Source organism: Chrysoperla carnea, chromosome 4, assembly GCF_905475395.1.
Source record: "Chrysoperla carnea chromosome 4, inChrCarn1.1, whole genome shotgun sequence".
Lineage (NCBI taxonomy): Eukaryota > Metazoa > Arthropoda > Insecta > Neuroptera > Chrysopidae > Chrysoperla > Chrysoperla carnea.
The window spans coordinates 48,588,725-48,602,361 of NC_058340.1; the positions used below are offsets into that span (position 1 = coordinate 48,588,725).

Genomic DNA, 13,637 nt, shown 5'->3' on the forward strand with positions numbered 1-13,637 from the left:
CCAAAACAAATTAATATGCACTAAAAAGTAAAAAAAATAACGATAATATAATGCAGTTGCAATTATTGTTATTTTTGAAGTCGGTCAGCCAAGGAAACAACTGTGACAAAACAGTTTGCTACATTAACATTGCTAATAATTATTAGCAGATCGTACTCTGAAATGGTATATACCTGGTGTTCAATGCTGACTTTTTAAAAATTCCAAAGAAGAAGAAAGATAAATTACATTTATCTAATTTATAATTTCTACTAAATTTAAAAAAATTTAAAAAAGCAAAAAACATGATATTCCTTCTGCCACAGATCCGTTTGTACCAAAATGTTTTTAAACAAATAAATTATTTGTTAAAAATAATTCGCTTATTTAACGCAGCTTCTGCGTAACGTATTTTTCGCTCAGTATGGTGTAACACAATTCAAATCAATTCAATGCGTTATTTTATTAATTCGTTCGAAACAATAATCACAATATTAGGTATTATATCATTTCCAAATTAATGAAAGTTTATCACGAAAACATTTTTTGTCATTATCATGTTCGCTCGAAACAAACATTACTTTTAATAAATTTTTGTTGTTTTTTTTCGTTTCAGAATTATGGGAGTGGCAATTTATGTCTGTCGAATTTGATACCGCCCATGGCCGGGGTTTCAATCTATACCCCATACCTGCAGCCGCCACCAATTCAACATTCCTTTATCATCCTACAAAATCCCAGACACACGCGGCTTAAATACTATAATAATAATATTAAAAAAATTGACATAATTAAATTAAAATTATTTTTTGTAAAAACGAGATTTAGTATATTTATAGGTGAATCGATTACTTAAAAAAACTTATTTTCAAATCAAATTTTTTTTAAGTTACCAAAAAAAGTTAATTTTACTATAAGTAAACTATTTTATTAAGAAATATAAATAAAAAAATCCGTTGCCTTATTGCGTTTAGTTTCTAGTAAAAAATAAATAAAAGATTAAAAATTTTATATAGTTATAATAAAATGCAAGTGCCCTTATAAAGTATAAAAAAATAAAATGTGCCCTTTTAAATTTTTATCTAAAATTTTCTTGTTATATTTAGTATAAAAATAATACTTATACCTTATACACAACCTTTATATCCTTTACATGGTTTTTGAAAACATGGGAAAACGAGCTTCACGTAGAACACATACTCAAGGTAAGTTCTATATTTGTTATTAATTTTATTTAAGGGAAAGTCGATTATATCTTAACAGTTTTAAATTAAGATCAAATATTTAGTTTGTAAAAAGACTTACGAACTGAGGCCAATATATATCGAAGCTTAGTGTGTCGAAGTTAAATTTTTTTATCATTCTTAGTATGAAATAACAGAACCAAAAAATGGTTAATAGTCCAATAAAGATATAAACTAACATCAAAACGGAAGCCTGATAAATTTGAAGTAGATATACATAGTTAAAAATATTAATTTCTATTTAGGGGATAGAAAAATGTAAAAAACTACCCGCAAAATCACTTTTTTGAAAATATCTCGAAAACATACGAAGATATGGAAAAAATATTTGAATAAAAAATGTAGATATCAAAATGTACTAGACTGATGAAAATCTCTTCTTTCTAGCATGTACATAACTGAAAAACGTAGCGGATCTTTTCGGGGGGAAATTTTGTCATATTTTATGCGGCTGAACTATAAATTAGATTTTTTTAATACAAATATCTCGGTTTTTATTGCAAATACGTCAAAAATGATTAGAAATCATTTTATAGAATTTTCATTTTTACATTTTTTATTTAAAACTTTTTCCCATATCTTATGTTTTCGAGGCATTTTCAAAAATGTTATTTTAGGGGTAGTTATATTTTTTAACTATGTATACTTCAAATTTATGTCAAAACGAACTTAAAACAAGTGAAAGCAAACAATTGACTAAGTTAACTGTTGAAATACCATCTATAGACTGTGTAGATTACACTGTCATATTACACATGTATACATGTCACACATACATAACTGATATTCCCATACAATGCATACTATATAATTTGCTCCTAATTTGCATTTTCACAGGTAAACAGTGATGTTTACGAAAAAATGTTTCAAACAAAAGTTGTTTAATTTTTTACAAAGAACATTTTTTACATTTAAACTTTTATTCTATCTTCTTACGGTTTACAAGATGGGTCCTACGGACCTAAAACCCAATTTAATTATGTTGCTCATTTATCGTGTTGACAGACAGACGGACAGACAACCGAAAATGGACTAAATACAATTAGGTGATAATATAAACACCTATACCAGAATTTTGTTCGTAGCATCAATATTTTTAAGCGTTACAAACTTGGGACTAAACTTAGTATACCTTGTATATTACATATATACATGGTATAAAAATGCATAGGCTTCCGTTTTGATGGTAGTTTAAATCTTAACTTTATTGGACTTATCGGGTAATTCCATGAAAAAGTGTAGGTACCATGATTGGAAAAAAAAAATTTATATATACCTACTGTTTTTGATGGTAAAAATACTTTAGTATGGTGTGTCCAATATATCAGTTTATGATATAATATTTACATTTTGAATCATCAAACAAAATATTTTAATACATATACAAATAAATCCGACAGCGGTAATTATTTATCTATGACTGTATATTCCAAAGAGAACGTCTCACTCTAAATTTTGTGAAATATTGAACTTTATCCAAAGAATATTAAAAATATTTGACATTATACGACGAAATTATTTGTTTAATGAATCCATAAGAAATGCTAATCAGAATCCATTTTCTTAAATGCGCCACCAGCAATTAACTAAAAATCGATTTTGAATTATTTCCGATTTGTTGCCAATTGGTTTTTCGTTGAAAAACGCATAAGAATTGCGGAACACTGGGTAAAAAAATAAGCAATATACCTCAAGTTATGCCAAATCATCAAAAATCTAATCTAACTAGAACTTCAGTAACCTCAGAGAGTCTACAGAGCCCCGAAAAAACAATAATAACCGAGATAAACTTTCCCGCAAACCCACGATCAAATCGATATTTTCCGTAAACAGCTTATTTCTGGGACTTCGAAATTGATCCTTCGTTTAACCGTAGGAAAAAATCCTTCATAAAATGCAATTCGAAAAAAATATGAGTTGTCTAGATTAATATTAACAAAATTTCAATTGTGTTGTTATAATCGGATTTCGTTGTCAGCAAATTATTGAAATTAAGATTCCTCTATAGTGTAAAATTAGTAGAATTACAATAAAAAAACAATGGAATAAATATTATAAATACAATTTATTATTAATATTAATAAATTTCGTAATTTAAAACTACTTAACAGCGTTGATTGATTCAAAAATAAAGTTCGAATTTGTCCATTACCTATCTATGACGTAATTATTTAATGACAATCATTTAAAATTTAGCACGTGTATATGTATAAAATTTTCTACCATATATAATAATTACACCCACATCATATACTAATTTCACTATTTCAACGATTTGCCATTGAAATTTACAGGGTGTTTCATAATTGACTGTAGACCTCTTCGCTTCCTGAATAAGCTGAGAAAAAAAAGAAGAAAATGCCCTTTGCCTCTTTGCCAAAAGACCTCGCACAAATTATATGTATACTGCATTTCGGTCAAACTTTTTCAAATTTTGGGGAATGATAGTTTAAGTCATTCTGTATAAAAGTTCCCATGGTCAAAAGTCATGAAAATGACAGGATTTCAAGTTATCGGTAAATTAAAATTGGAAAATGTACTCATTTATGTAAAAAAAATTATTGTAATTTAATTGTCAAAGATTATATACTATAAATGTAGCTGAAAATATTGATCTTAACAATTCATATAATTGATCCACTGAACATTTAACATTGCTTCTTCTTTGAATTTCGTAACATATTCTTCCAGAAAACAAGAATTAAAAAACACACGTATGCATGTAGTTATACATATCTGTATATGTATTTGCCTATACACACATAAGCATTTATTATACAAATAAGTACATTTTCCAACTTTAATTTAGTTATAACATGAAACCCTGTCATTTTCATGACTTGTGACCATGGGACTTTTCTTTAGAATGACTTAAACTATTATTTGCCAAAATTTGAAAAAGTTTGACCGAAATGCAGATTACATCTAATTTGTGCGAGGTCTAAAAGACTAAGGATCTAAGGCCTAATTTACGAGATAATTAACCTACTCTTATTACTTATTATTTTACTCTTAAAGTTTTTTATTTTTTAAGAAACATTTTTTACATTTAAACTTTTGTTCTATCTCTAACGGTTTACAAGACACAATTCACCTATGTTGTTCATTTTTGAACTCGAGGTCACTTTTTACATTCTAAGCAAAAAGTTTCGGCTTGTTATCTCTTTTCGTTTTTGAGTTATAGTGTTGATAGACAGACAGGCAGACAGATCGGCAGACGGACAATCGGCAATGGACTAAATAGGGAATTTTATGAACACCTACACCAAAATTTGGTTCTTAGTATCAATATTTTAAAGCGTTACCTATACAAACTTGAGATTAAACTTAGTATACCTTGATATATTTCATGTATACATGGTATAAAAATAAAAAATGTTTAAATAATGATAGCATGCAAGTAAATTATTCAAATCAAACGATGTTATTCACATTATATGTGTATGGTAACGTATATATCAGTTTAATTCTCATGAGTTATGAAATTTATTAGTGTGTGTCAACTAAAAGTCACTGAAGTTAATTGTTGACTGTCATTGTAGTCCAATCAAACTAGACATTTGGTTATTTAAATTCTGAAACGAGCAGTTGTGATTATGGGTGAAAGTAGCCTTAGCGTCTCCATGTGTCAATCTGATGGTTGCATGTAAATTAAAAATATTTTAGGGTTGTAGTCCAAAATATGTTCATTGTCGTCCAAGGGTGACAAACATGAGATCTGAGACATTCTTTACTTGCTCCCGTGGTGATTTTTGGCTAAATCATTTTTCCGTAGTTTAACGTGTTTTTTTTCGATTAAATGCAATAATGACACAATTTTAAGTCACATTTCCGCTGACGATTTTCGAAAAAATGGATTGAAAATATTAGTTTTTTTACGAAGATCAACTTTCTAATTTAAAGTGTTTTTCCATCTCTTATCTAGAATGATCTTAATAGACTATTAAAGAGACCCGAAGCACTAGGTCCGATCTGATGTCAGGACATGACGTCCTTCATCAAACTCTGTAGCTTTTGTTTAACATAAAACCCTGTTTTTACCCCCTTTAGATTAAAATTTTCACAAACTTTGAATGTCATATTTATTTATATCTAATCAGAAGCCTAAAAAATAAGTTTCAAACTTCTAGCTTTAAAAATAGCGTAATTTCCAAAAAAATTTGCATTCTCTATTTCAATTCCTTACAGCCTTTTTTCGCATTAAAAAGTAGCCTTTGCCCTTTCTCAGGTTCTGACTACCTCTGTATCAAATGTCATTTAAATCGGTTCAGGAGTTTAAGCGAGATTGCGTAACACACAGATAGACAGACCAAGTTATGTTCGCATTTATAATATCAGTAATGAAAAGAGTAAGTATCACGATGCCAACATTTAAATTTGAGAGCATTTAATTCAAAATAGAGCGAAAATGTTTGGGTCACACGTGCCGTCATAGAATTCTAGTGAAATCTTAGAGTAGTATAATCGATTATTAATATTTTTGTTACTTTATCATACAAACTTAAGTTATTATTACTAAAAATCAAATTTGGATAGGTTCATTAAAATGCATATAAATGATAAACCACGTAATTTATTCTTAAAAAATTAATACTGGTGACTTCTTATTTCTCAACATATTACATAGAAAAATAAATTATTTAGCGTTTATAAGAATAACCTACGCCAAAGAAAAAATAATTGTGACGCACTAAAAATTGAATTCAAAAGTGATATATGAAGTGCCATCTTTTAATTTTGTACTGAACTACATTGTTAGATGGTAAACTCGGTTGGTTTGTATGCATATATCATAACATAAGCTTTTAGTACATATGTACTAAAATAATAAGAGCACCACTGACCGGTACCTTCTTCTGTCAATATGCCCAACTAATAGTCTTGTACTTACCATGAATACTTTATGTATTTACAAAAAACCAATTTGATATTATATTGCAGTAAAAATTAAAAAATTTTATTTAAAAATGATATTAACAATTACGATATTAAAAAAAATTAAAATAATTTTTATAAATAAATAACATAATATTTTATAAACAAATAAAAAAGAATAAATAAGTGATATAAGTGTGTATATATATAATTGATTCGTGAAATTTCTTATAAATATTATTTGTTGTTAATCAAATTACCACATATTATGCTAATTTTTGTGTTTTAAATTGTTCATATTGATTTTAAAACAAAAAAATATTTGTGTTTTATTATTTTTTCTTTTCTTTATAATGGATATAATTTTTTTTCTACACGTGTTGTGTATTTGAAAAATTTTCATAGGTATTTTATTTTTTTTTAAATGGTAAAGATATATAATTAATGCTATTTTTCTCTCTAATATTAAGTAGTATGACCTAGCTCTTTTCGTCGAATCAATATTTTTATATTTCCACCTGTTCATTTTCCTTGCTAACCTGTAATAATGATTCGTTTATTAATTATTGATTAATTAATAATATATGATGATAAATTGTTTTAGACCAAAATTTATTTAATAATTTATTAAAATGATTAAATATTTTTTTTTAGTTTTTAGTTAAATCTTACAGTAAACCAATTTGATTATATTTTTAATACAATATATTGTATTGCTGCATTTAATTGTTGCTATATAACAATTAATGACGTCATTGCTACATTTATAAAACTATATGCCTCTCTAGGTTTTTTACAAACTTCCAATGCCGCATTCTATTCCCATCGACTGTCATCTTATTACTTTACTGTGTAGAAAGTTATTTAAAAATTATCATTATCATTAATTTTTACTTTCAATTTAATTCATTTAAATGGTTCTAAAAGACATGTTTATAAAAAAAATCATAGGCTTTATGTTACCTATAAAAATGAATCCATTTTTTTTTGCTAGTGAATTTAATATCAAAAATTTCCAATCAAAATAAATATATATTTATTTGCTAATAATTTAATAAAAAAATGTCAAAAAAAACATAATAATTAGCGTTTCTGGATGATTTATACACATGGAAAATTCTTGAAAATAAACCGTTTATTATAATTTTTCATAGTTTGTATTTTTCATAGTCTTCAAAACATTAAGTTATTTTATTCTTTCTGTTTTGTTCATTTTACACGAAATCGAGAGAAATATTATCATGCAAGAGAAAAAATTTTTCATTAAAAACAGGAAATAAGTATAATTAAAGTATACATTCTAAAGAAATGATAATCTACGCACTTTTTACAGTAAATTTATTCAGAATGATTTTTTCAAAAAGAAATTTCTTAAACTCAAAATATCTGTTCCAAAATTGAGATTAAGAGAAAAGTTTTCCAAACAAAAAATGCATTTTTTGCGGCAAAGAAAATCTGCTATCAAAATGTGTGTGTTTCTAATTAAAATAACAAAGTCCTTTTGAAAATGAACCGATACGTGTTTTTCCGTTTTCTGATTTCATTCCATTTTCGAAAAATCAGGATGAAAACTTAAAAAATCATCTGTATATTTAAAGTGAAGTAATTTTCTATAAAATTTGCTGGGGAGAGAGGCGCTGAAGAGGTGTAATGTCTAAAACAAGTTAGGATTTGAACAAAAGAGCTAAACACTTACGAATTATTTGAGAAATTAATTTTAATTATAAAAAATTTACAGACTATTAAATCAGTTTATTCTTAAAACGTCTTCCGAATACCAATTATGTGTACTCTATGGATTTACTGACTAAAATATTACTATATACTAGTGACTAAAATAACCAAGAACAATGGTAATCGGTGCATTTAATAAAGTACTTAATTTTATATGGATTTTCCCGTAAAAAACCGCATTGTAAATTTTAATTACCTAATTATACTATTACCCAATATAAATAGGCATAGAGTTTCGAAAAGAGTTGCAAATAGGCATAGAGTTTCGAAAAGAGTTGCGGAAAGGGGGTTTGTTGCGTAAAGTTTCAATCTGGCTTTCACTGAAGTATGCTTATAAATCTGTAAAAATTCTTCAACAGGTACCCAAAAATTTGACGTTAGGTAAGAGAACACGATCACTAACTTCTGTTAATGTTGCCGCGAGCTAATTTTAACGCAAACTGTTAACGTTCTTTTAATATTAACGCGAAACAACAATTCCGTCAGTGTGAGGGCTTAATCTAGCGCGAAAAATTAGAGGCGGCAAAATAAGCACACCGGGCGGATTCACGACAATTTTTTACTTCTTTTCTTCCCATTCTATTGTAAATACAAATATTTAGTTGTACTTGTTCCAATCGTTAGGCAATTGTTTGAAAGTATTTTTACTTTATTTCAATATTAAACGGCCAACTTCATTTTAATTTTTTTTCAGTGTAGTTTAGATACGTTTTCCTAACCTCATAATATATTTAGTCAAAGACTACTTTTTACCATGAGAAATTATTTTTATCCTACAGGAATATAAATGCAAAATTGAGTCTTTACCTTTTCGAATTCTGATCTAATCGATCTTTAGAGAGATTTAAAAAAACCTTTTAGAAAGCGTGCAGTTTGCAGATAACCATAAGCTACCATGAGAAACTGTAAAGTCATAGGCAATATGGATTAATTATGTAATTATAATTTTCTCTAAATAAATGAATTATTAAATGAGATATATCGAAAAATAATTTTCGATATAGTATTGTTATTTCATACTGGATTAATTTTATTACTTAACAATATCAAGATCAGATATAATTAGATATTTTCGAATATATATGATAAAATCTTCACACAGTTGATATATATTTAAAATATTTACTTTATGCAAAAAATTAAAAAATTAAGTAGGTGTTTTGGTTGTCACATATGTATAATATTTATATCAGACAGATATTTCTTAAATATTATTATATTTCCCTGGAATAAACATTTTTTATTAAGGTTAATTATAAATAGTCGTTCACATCTTGAACTACGCAGACTTATAGAACTTGATTCTATTTTACTATCTTTTAGCGAAATCTGTATAGATGAAATTTAGTGCAGTAAAAGATGTTACAAAAATCGGATAATAAAGGAAAATGAAAGAAACCGCTCGCATTTTGTTAAAACTTCATGGAATGTGTTTCTTAGGTGTCAAATATCATTAGTAAGACATGAGTTAATGGTGCAAATGTTTCTATTTATTAATATACAATAAATTTTTCATTGAAACAATCAATGTCAAAGTTCATTAAAAAAATTAGTAAATAGGCAACTTGTATCACGCAAATATTAAGTGCCAAATAATCGAAAACTATTATGTATAACGTATACGTAATTCAAGTTGCCTATATCTTTAACATTGATCGTTACATTGAATTAACAAATTTTTGTTTATTAACAATTAATTATAAACATTTGCACCACTAACTCATGCCTTACTAATGATATTTGACACCTAAGAAACACATTCCATCAGGTTTTAGCAAAATGCGACCGATTTCTTTCATTTTCCTTTATTTGTAACATCTTTTACTGTACTAATTGTTGATCATGTCCATGTAGTCTAGTCAACAAATTCAAATTGGTGAAATATAGATATAACGGTCGTAAAAATACGTGTGATATTCAGTTGGAAGCGTAATGATGTCTAGAATGATCTCCATTCAAAAAATGTGCCGGTATGAAAAATTAAAGATGAAAAAAAAAAGTATTTTGTTTTTCGCTCCCTTTCCCTCTCCAGGAAGTCTAATTCCATTATTTAAATTTTAGTTTTTACGCTGAAATTAGGTCTTTTTGCGTTATTTTTAGATTTGTTCCGGGAGGGATTTGCATCGACTAGACTAATTTAAACATGACACAAAATTTGTATATGCCTGCAAATTCCGCGATTAACTGGCCACTGGACTAGACTAAAAACGATAATAATATCTTTGCGTTGCAAATATCGCAACATAAACATTTTCCTAGAGACGCAATAACAATTTTTTTTAACGTTTTTATTATAAGGTAGTACAAGCGCCAAGTTTAGACTTGTGGTTGAAATTATTTGTTCCTTATTTTCAACTTTGATGATTAATTTTGTTATAATTTCATGAACGTGGACGAAAAATAAGAATAAAATTTTTCGAAATCTGCCTTTGTTTTTGAAATATCGAAAGCTAAATAATTAAACCAAATTTTCAATTTTCGATAATTTGAAAATTATTTCCGATATCGAAAAATTGTATTCTTACTTTTCGTTTTATATTGTCAAATTATACCACAATTGACTATCAAAATGGAAAATATATTTTTTTTTAAATTTGTGTCCCCACTACCGTACTCATACATCCTTAATTAGTCGGGCATAACGGTTTTTTATTTTTTTTATTTTAACTTTAATTTAAATAGTTTTTTTTTTAATTTCCACCGACTAGTTTTGGAGAAATCTATGCAAACATGCCATCCATTTACCGTTTTCCCATAAGACCAATGTTAAATATGCGTACTTTTGAAGTCATTTATTTATTTAAATAATCTGGCAACCCTCCCTAAAATTTTCAGAATTGATTTGAACTTAGTCCAACTTCATATAAAAAAATCAAGCATTTTATCCAAAATTGTCCTGTCGCTCGTACATTCTTAAAAACTGATTTTTTCACATTTTATAAAAAATACTAAAACACTGTGAACACATCTGTTTCTAGTAGTATACACTTGAAATAGCATACCATCATTATAGGACCCCTTCGCCCCTTTCGTCTTTATTATAATTATTATTATTCATCGCTTAAGAAAGCAATTAATTAATTAAGCGTAAAAAAAATTAAACAATAAAATAAAAAATCTGTTTTAATTTGTTTCTTTGGAATACGATGAATAACGAGAATTGGATATACAAAAAAATATAATCATAAACGACCTCTATATTCTGAGATAAAGCAGAAACGTGCTTCGTTTTCAGATAAACCTGATAACGGCATATTTAAGCTATCGGTCTGAGAAAACGCAACATGGAATTTGTCGGGCACTATGATCACTTGATAATATTAATAATTATTAAACAATTCAGCAAAAGTGAAATATCTCTATTCAAAAAACAAAATACTTAAGTACAGCATGTTTGAGGCGGTAGACATGCTCATTGTTTGTCGGGCAAAATATTTTATTTTTTAATAATTTTTAATGTTATCAAGTGGTCATAGTGTCCGACAAATTCAATTTCGAAAAAAGTAGTAGAAAGAAGGTTGGTAGACTCGCCAAAAGCCAAAAGGAAGTCACTCATGAAGCTTCAAGTTTGTATACGTAGATTAAACAAAACAACCTTTCTTTCCCACGGTCTAATAATAGTGGCAGTCGGTACTAGCGGTTGAAAAAGTACTGATGAAAAATGGACAAGTTGGCATATACATTTTCGTGGTTTCGATTTACGGACCCCTTTGCAGAACCCGAGATCGAGGCTTCCCCCTTCTCCTCCCCCTTCTTGTGGTTTCTGGGGAGAAAATTAGGTTTAATCAACGGTGGGCTATTCCTATAAATAACGAAAATGTGAAGGTGTCTTCATCTTAAATGTGACAATAAAATTTAAGCCTGGCATGAGTTACAGTCTCATATGAAATATGTAAACATAGATAGAGGCTTTAGGCCCGAAATTCCTCAAAAACTATTGAATCTATTGCCAATTTTGATCAGCAGTACTAAATTTTTAAAAAACTAACTTTACCTACCTTCAATTTTTTTTAAAGAACTACCAATCACTAAATTTATAGATTATTTATCGAAATTTATTTCCAATTTCGTAGGATTCAATACTTGCGGATTTTTAGAGTGGTGAGACGCATCCAACCATGGCCGGATATAAATATTTTTGTCGATGCGACATTTCTCTAGTCTATACATGGTGGTAGAAATAAAAATATATTTACGTATGTTCACATAGTATATAAATTGATTTTTATACTTCCGTACATTTACGCTTTACAGTGTGATGTGACCTCGTTTTTCTTTTAATATCTTTATTATCACTTGCGCTCTTAGTATGTCCGTGACTCAACATCATCATCGCATTATAAAAATTTTGTTTGGTTACATAAATTATTTACATTAATGAATGAATACTGTTCGTAAAACAAATAATCCAATTGCGGTTTTCACCACTTTGTTTTGTAGAATACGGATACAAAAAATTTTGTTACACATTGTGGTTAGTCATTTTATAAATCAGTTGCTAATAACAGTTTTAAATGTCGATCGAATGGCGTATGCTTTTCAGGACTGTCATTACTTAAGAGGTACTAAATTGAAAAATGATTAGAGTATATTAAATCATAACGTTAAAAGATTATCAGTTAATTGATTGATGTCGATCAATTTGTGAACTACTTAAGCTGTTCAGGCTATCATTCCGGCTGCCGGATCACTATGGCGTGCATCAAGCGGAAGTGATGGCTATTTACGAGATCTGTGAATGTATAAAACTGAACACTGTAATGTGCAGCGGCATTACTTTCTTCACCGACAGCCAGGCAGCGCTAAAATTTTTCAGCTCCATCTACCTGATCTCAAAGGTAGCACAGGACTGCCGAACGTCCTTAAATGAGCTGGTGGAACAAACGCATGCAAATCTGGTATAAGTACCACGACACACTAACATTCTAGGAAATTCTAAATCCGACGAACATGCAAAAAATTCGGGGGCTCCGTTTGCGAACTGCAAGTTGCTTAAAGAGGATTTAAGAAAGGCCAATCTTAGATGGAGGTAGGAACGTACTTGTGGCACTGCAAAACATATAGTCTCAATACTATCCGAGGCGTTCCGAAGATCTCTTGGTTTGCTGCACGAGACAATATCGGAAAACCGATAATTTTTCTCTAGACAGTGTATTATATAACAATTTAATTAATCAATTATTATATTCTTGATTTATGTACTTTAATTAATAGGTTCTTCATGTTATCAATATATTTTATATTATTTTCTAGACTAAATTCTTAATTAAATTGTTAACTATACAGGGCGTTGTAAAATACGGTTAATTACACTTCAATGTTTTGAGAATTAACGAGATAACAGGTCAATTTTTTCGGGTATGAAACCCTAAACTCACATTTGAAACATATCTAAGAACACTCTCCATTAAATTGCCTTTTTCTTTAAAGCGTTTTCCAAACTGTGCCGATTTGGAAGTTCATTGCCAATTTTTAGTTTTTTTCGAGTACGGAACCCTACATTTGCACTTGAACCATAGCTAAGAACACTCTCCATTAAAAAACCTTTCAAACACCACCAAAAAAATCAACATCGGTTCACCCCTTTAGGCACTACGAAGCCACAGACAGACAGATACACAGACAGAAACACACACATAGCGGTTAAACTTATAACACCCCTTTTTTATTTAGTTCAGGGGTTAAAAATAAGAAGATAAGCAACTGGTCGAGCTTAATTAGCAGGAGTATGGTAGATCAACTAGAAAAGCTTGGGCTCAAATAGAGTTAGGCGACAGTAATGGTTTGAAATTATTACAAAAACGC

General features: G+C 28.6%; 1 protein-coding gene across 1 annotated transcript in view; it reads left to right on the forward strand.

Annotated features, from left to right (window-relative positions):
- The first annotated feature begins 1,074 nt into the window (after nt 1-1,074).
- Nucleotides 1,075-13,637, forward strand: part of LOC123298556 (probable phospholipid-transporting ATPase IM) — a 43,345-nt gene continuing 30,782 nt past the window's right edge. Inside the window, exon 1 of the mRNA XM_044880593.1 lies at nt 1,075-1,184. Within this exon, the coding sequence (XP_044736528.1) occupies nt 1,133-1,184 (52 nt within the window). The 5' untranslated portion in view covers nt 1,075-1,132. The remainder of the gene's footprint in view (nt 1,185-13,637) is intronic.